Here is a 5,748-nt window from a genome sequence, read left to right as displayed (position 1 = left end):
TGTGTCTATGTGTGTAGGGTTGTTGTAGATTTTGTATATGTCTACAAGGGTTATCTGAATGCAACTGTCTCTGAAATCTTGCCCATCCTTCAAATAGTGCCTTTGATTCCTGCCTAGAGGAGAGAAGGAGAAGGGATCATGAGACTGGATTCTTTGCACTCTTTAGAGAGAGGTACTAGCCTAGAGTCACACCTTATCTGTTCCCATGTCCCTCCAAATAATGCTAAGCTGGAGTAATTTTTTTTTCCCCTTAGGTTCAAGCCACCCATTAAAGAGGAAGAAGTCTCCCAAGCTTATTTCCAAAGGCTTCACTCCATTCCCACCAAATTCTAGTCACACAAAGACCATCACAAATAATGAACATCAAATAAGCTCTTTTATCTAATCAGATAGAAAACAGAAATCAGAGCAATGATACAGGTTAGAATATACCCAACAATATACAGATTAAATGAGCTCTCCCACTGGGAGGGAGATATCTTAGTGCAACTAAGAGAGAGAGGCTAAAGAAAAATGGCAGAGGCTAAGGCCTTTGGAGGACATTCTCAGCTCCTGATACATAGCCAATCACAAAAGCTCCTCTGAACCACATGACTCAGCAGTCCACAAACAATAACAGCATGTCTATATATCTCCATAGGTACTGTAAGGCATTTACATCACAAGTCATCACAGATCTCCAGGAAACAGGTTCCTCATCCCTTTCAACAAGGGGAGATGCCTTCTGAGGTGGACCATTCCCTATTACTCATCATTATGTCTTGCTGGAAGAAGGTAATGGAAAATAAGGTAAATAATGCCAGGGGGAAGGCATTTGATGGCTGTACTAGGGATACAGCAGATCAGGATAAGCTAGATTTACTTGCCCTTTGGTATCCTCCAATGAGGTACGATTGTAAGAAGCAAGTTATGATAGTTGCATTTCCTTCCGTTTAGGCAACGTATTCTTTTGAAGCGAAGTGGCTGCAGAGGAAGGACATGGTCTAATTCAGACAACAGTACTGGAGAGTGGGAATTTCTACCAATATCCTGGTCCTTGCAATAGGGGCTAGGCAGGTATTCTGTGCTCACTCCTAAGAATAGCTAGCTTAGGTCGTGCCCAATCCCTGGTCTTTCCCCCACCCTTGAGATCTAAGACTCCCAGAGCACATAGGGACAACTGGGGAGTGGTGGAAGGATGCATTTTCTAATCTAAGTTAAAATGCAAACTATCCTTAGTTGTAAGCTTACCCAGATGAGGTGCAAACCTTGGAAGTGGTGGCAGGGGTTGGAAAGCCCACAACAGCCTGGCTGTGCCCCATGGTCACCCTGCTGTGGCCAGGTGTCTCTCCTTCTAGGTGACAGAGGCAATGGCCAGGGCAGGGAGGGCAGAATGGAATCTCCCTGTACCAGTTCCTCTATCCTCCCCCTCAACTGCACCCCTGAAGCTAACAGGATCAGCTGGGAATGATAAAATATGAGAGAGTGGGGCAGAAAGTGAGGGGAGAGTAGAAAGCTCACCTCTGGGGGCACTTGGTTACAAGTAAGGATGATGGCAGCCATGTCCTGTTCATTAGATACTGAGACTTGACATTCTTTCACCAGCTGTGTAGGGGACATCCATGATTAAAGAGGGAGACAGAGAGAGAGACAGACAGAGACAGAGGGGTACAGACAGAGATAGTGAGAAAGAGAGAGAAAAGAAGAAGAAATAAAGGAAAGAAAAGAGGAAAGAGAAAGAGAGGAAAAAGGAAGAAATGAAGGGAGGAAAAAATTGAGAAAAGTCAAATTTGCTCATCTTTTCAGGAACCCAGAGGGTTCCTGAGAGTCCAAAGTGCAGTTATCTCTGAATGCCACACCGAGTCCCTTCCAGGGCAAGAGAGGAAGGGAGGAAATAAGCATTTATTAAGTGTTTACCAGGTGCCAGGCACTGTGCTAAGTACTTTACAAATAGTATCTCATTTGATTCTCACTGTAACCCTGGGAGGTGGGTGCTGTTATTATCCCCATTTTATAATTGAGGAAACTCAGGTAGAGGATAAATGACTTGCCCAAGGTCACACAGCTAATAAGCATCTAAGGCCACATTGGAAGCCAGGTCTCCCTGACTTCAGGCCCGCTATACTCTATCTACTGCACCACCTAGCTGCTCTGAGAGAGTGCTTAAGCTTGGACTCAGGGGACCTGGATTCTATTCCTGGTTTCACAACCAGCAGGCTGTGTCCTTATGCAGAGATCACTTCCTTTGGACCCTTTGCTTCTCCATGGGTTAAATGGGAATATAACTGCTATGCTACCTACCTCTAAGGGTTTCCAAGGTAAACTGAGATTCTAGCTCTGCACTGATGCCGGGCTATCAGTCTAGAGGACATATAGACTCCCATAAGAACTCTCCTACCCCAGCCCTTCTCCAATATGTCCTCAACCCCATCCTGACCCACAAACTGCTTACCCCATCTGTTTTAAAGTCACACTGGTCCAGCAGGAGCTCCTCAGTCACTGGACACACAGTTTCCTTCAAGGTAAAACTCAGAAACTTCTGGGTTTGCTCTTGGAGAGGCTAAAAAGACAAGTTAAGGCTAGATGGGATGGGACTGGTTAAGGGAAGTGAATATAGGACCAGGGTCCTGGTCTTGTCCTGAACCAAGAAGGCATCATCACCTCCATCGTCTTCAAGGCATTCAAGGAACAAGCATTTCCTATGGTGTGGAAGAGTGGACAGAGCCATGGAAAGAGGAGAGAGAGCCCACTCTGCCAGTAATTGATTGTGTGACTTGGAGTAGGTTACCTCACTGGTCTGGGCCTCGATTTCCTCATCTGTAGGGGACAGATGCCAGAAAGTACATGTCTCATGAGAGTGCTGCAACGATTTCTGCCTGCCTTTTTCATCCATCCATCCATCCTTCCTTCCCTTTCCACCTCCTTCAGTGCTTCAGTTCCTCCTCCTGCCCTCTATTTGGGCTCCTCCCCCACACCCCAGGTTCTGTACAGACCTTCTTCTCTTCTCTTTCTATAATCTCTCCCTTGGCAATTTCATTCACTCCCCTGGTTTCAATGGTCATTTCTATGAGCATCAATCCCAAATGAACATCTTTATCAAGATTTCTCTCCTCAACTCCAGTCTGGCCAAGAGGCAACATGGACAACATGACGGAGTGGGAAGACTGCAGGACATGGAATCGGGAAGACTTGGGCTCCAGCCTCTGTAGGAACCTGGGCAAATCCCATCATCTCTCTGCGTCTCACTTTCCTCATCTGTAAAGTGGGAACTAGAATAACTAGTTCTTGATCTTCAAAGCTGGTGGGCCACTCCCAATCAAGGCATTAGAACTGATTTTGAAGGAAAAGGGAAAGATGAAGAAGAATGAGGTCAGTCTGGATTTTACCCCAGGGGAAGAGGCCAGAGGGAGCCCTCACCTGAATGGATGGAAAAGAGTGGACTTGAAATACCCGGAACGCATTCTCTCTCCCAGGTCCCTGGTTGTAGAAGTAAATGGCTGCAGACAGGGCCTTCTCATAGCTTAGGGAGGGCTGAGGCAAAACTCGTGTTGGGAGGACAGCGGCGGCACTGGCCAACAGCAGCAGCTTCCTGAGGGGCTCCATCCTCCTTCCTCTGCCTCACTGACCCTCAGCCAGTTCCTTTTATGTCCTCTCTCCTCTGTTCTGTTGGGCAACAGGGGTCCTCGTCCATTGCCTGGGCCTCTCTACTGTATTTCAGTCTGTTGTATGGCAGGGACAGGAAGGGTATGAAGGAAGCTAAGATTGTGAAACACTTTCCTATCTAGAGATGTGCTAACATCGGAGACAAGGGAAGGACCTAGCTGCCTCGGTTTAGATGGGGAAGGAGCCTGAGTGTTTACCCTCTTTGATCAAAGTTAATATTTCTTGAGGAGGGCACCAGACCAGACAAGTAGCCCCAACTTTGGCCCTGGTTTCTCCATCTCTAGCCACCACTTTGGCCTTTAAGAGAGAGAAGCAAAAAAGGAAATGAGGTTCCCTTCCAGGGTGGGGGTCAGGTGACTCAGCACTGAAAGCACAGGACCACCCCTGCCACATTCTGCCAGGCCCTGTACCTTATGGGCTGTCTGATATGGCACAATGCATAGAGCACTGGGCCTAGAGTCAGAAAAACCTGAGTTCAAATCCAGCCTGTGTGACCCTGGGTAGGTCACTTAACTTCGGTTTGTTTCAGTTTTCTTGACTGCAAAATGAGAAGAATAACAGCACCTACCTTAAAGGTTAGTTTCTAGGATTAAATGAGATTATTACTGATAAAGTGCTAAGCACAGTGCCTGTCACTAATAGGCGCTATATGTATATATATATATATATATATATATATATATATATATATATATATATATATATTTCATTCCTTTCCTTCCTCCTGTTTCTCTCCCTTTGCCCCTCCTCTAGAGCCCCCAGAGTGTTTGGAGGCAGGTCTAGGCTACCTGCACATAGCTGAGTAAGGGCCCTGGGTCAATAGGAGGCAACAGACATGAAACTATTCCAGGGCTACCAGGAGAGTCATTTTTTTTTGGGAGGGGGCTGCTAGGAAATGGGGTTAAGTGACTTACCCAGGGTCACACAGCTAGTAAGTGTCAAGTGTCTGAGGCTGGATTTGAACTCAGGGCCTCCTGACTCCAGGGCTGGTGCTCTATCCACTGCACTGCCTATCTGCCCCTAGAGTCCCTCTTACAAGACAACTGGAAGGCTCTATAGAAACTTGCTGCTGTCACCCAAGACAATGATTATACTGTTTGCCATGGAGGAATGAAGATAGAGTCTCAGCATCGGAAGGAGTTGGAAGGAACTTTACTGGCCCCCTCGGCAGCTCGTGCCCCAAAGAAATCCCTACTATAACACACTGATGAATGGCCATCTAGTCGCTGCTTGAAGACCTCTAGTGAGGAAGAATTATCAGCTAGTGGGAAGAGTTGGCCAGGCTGGCTGCCCTGTGAGACAGCCACAGCAAAAAAGAAACTCCTACCTGGAAGCTCCAACCCTTCACTCCCACACTGAGAAGGCAAGAAATGCAATACTCATCATATATATGAAATCACGCAAAGCATTTCAAAGACAGTTTTTTTAAGTTTACCTTGATCTCATCTATTTCTACAACACTTCCTTCCTTCCCTGCCTCCCCACACAGGCCTGTGGGTTGGCAAAGACACAGGAGTGCTATGCCATTTCCTTCTCTAGCTCATTTTACAGATGAGGAAACTGAGGCAAACAGGGTTAAGTGATTTGCCCAGGATCACTTTCATGGCCAAACAATATGTAAATGAATTATTTCTCTGTCACTTTGAAGCAATTTTTCCTAGAAGAAGCTTTGTCAAAATTCTCACAATTGTTCAGGTTTCCTCTGAGGCCTGAACCTATGCTTGAGCATAATAATGAAACCTAGGTTTTTACCTCCCTAATTTCTGCATTGTGGTAAAGATATATATACATACATATAAATATACATATATGTATATATATGTATATATATATATATATATATATATATATATATAGAGAGAGAGAGAGAGAGAGAGAGAGAGAGAGAGAGAGAGATACACATAGATATAGATATATAGACAGCAATAGTTACCTACCACGTGAACTCAGTTGGAGAGGAGATATTTCTCTCATTACACAGGTGAGGACAACGGTGCCTGCACCCTGCTCAGTCAAAATGGAACCTCAACATTCTCTCACCAGCTTTGAGGGAGATAGAGAAAGAGAGAAAAACAAGATAAAAGGGAAGGGGCAGAGGGAGGGAAG

At 45.7% G+C, this 5,748-nt stretch overlaps 1 protein-coding gene across 1 annotated transcript; it reads right to left on the bottom strand.

Moving 5' to 3' along the window:
* Window positions 1–357: 357 nt before the first annotated feature.
* LOC110217051 (cathelicidin-related antimicrobial peptide Bf-CRAMP-like) lies at window positions 358–3,712 on the bottom strand. The gene is made up of 4 exons (XM_020999195.2): window positions 3,397–3,712; window positions 2,432–2,539; window positions 1,501–1,584; window positions 358–963 (listed from the first exon to the last, which is right to left on the bottom strand). Exons 1-4 carry the CDS (start codon window positions 3,580–3,582, stop codon window positions 859–861), a joined length of 483 nt encoding a protein of 160 aa, XP_020854854.1. The 5' UTR covers window positions 3,583–3,712; the 3' UTR covers window positions 358–858.
* Window positions 3,713–5,748: the final 2,036 nt, after the last annotated feature.

The sequence above is a fragment of the Phascolarctos cinereus genome, unplaced genomic scaffold (assembly GCF_003287225.1).
Source record: "Phascolarctos cinereus isolate Bilbo 61053 unplaced genomic scaffold, phaCin_HiC Scaffold_4;HRSCAF=312, whole genome shotgun sequence".
In the NCBI taxonomy this organism is placed as follows: Eukaryota; Metazoa; Chordata; class Mammalia; order Diprotodontia; family Phascolarctidae; genus Phascolarctos; species Phascolarctos cinereus.
This window is presented reverse-complemented; position numbering and strand designations above follow the sequence as displayed.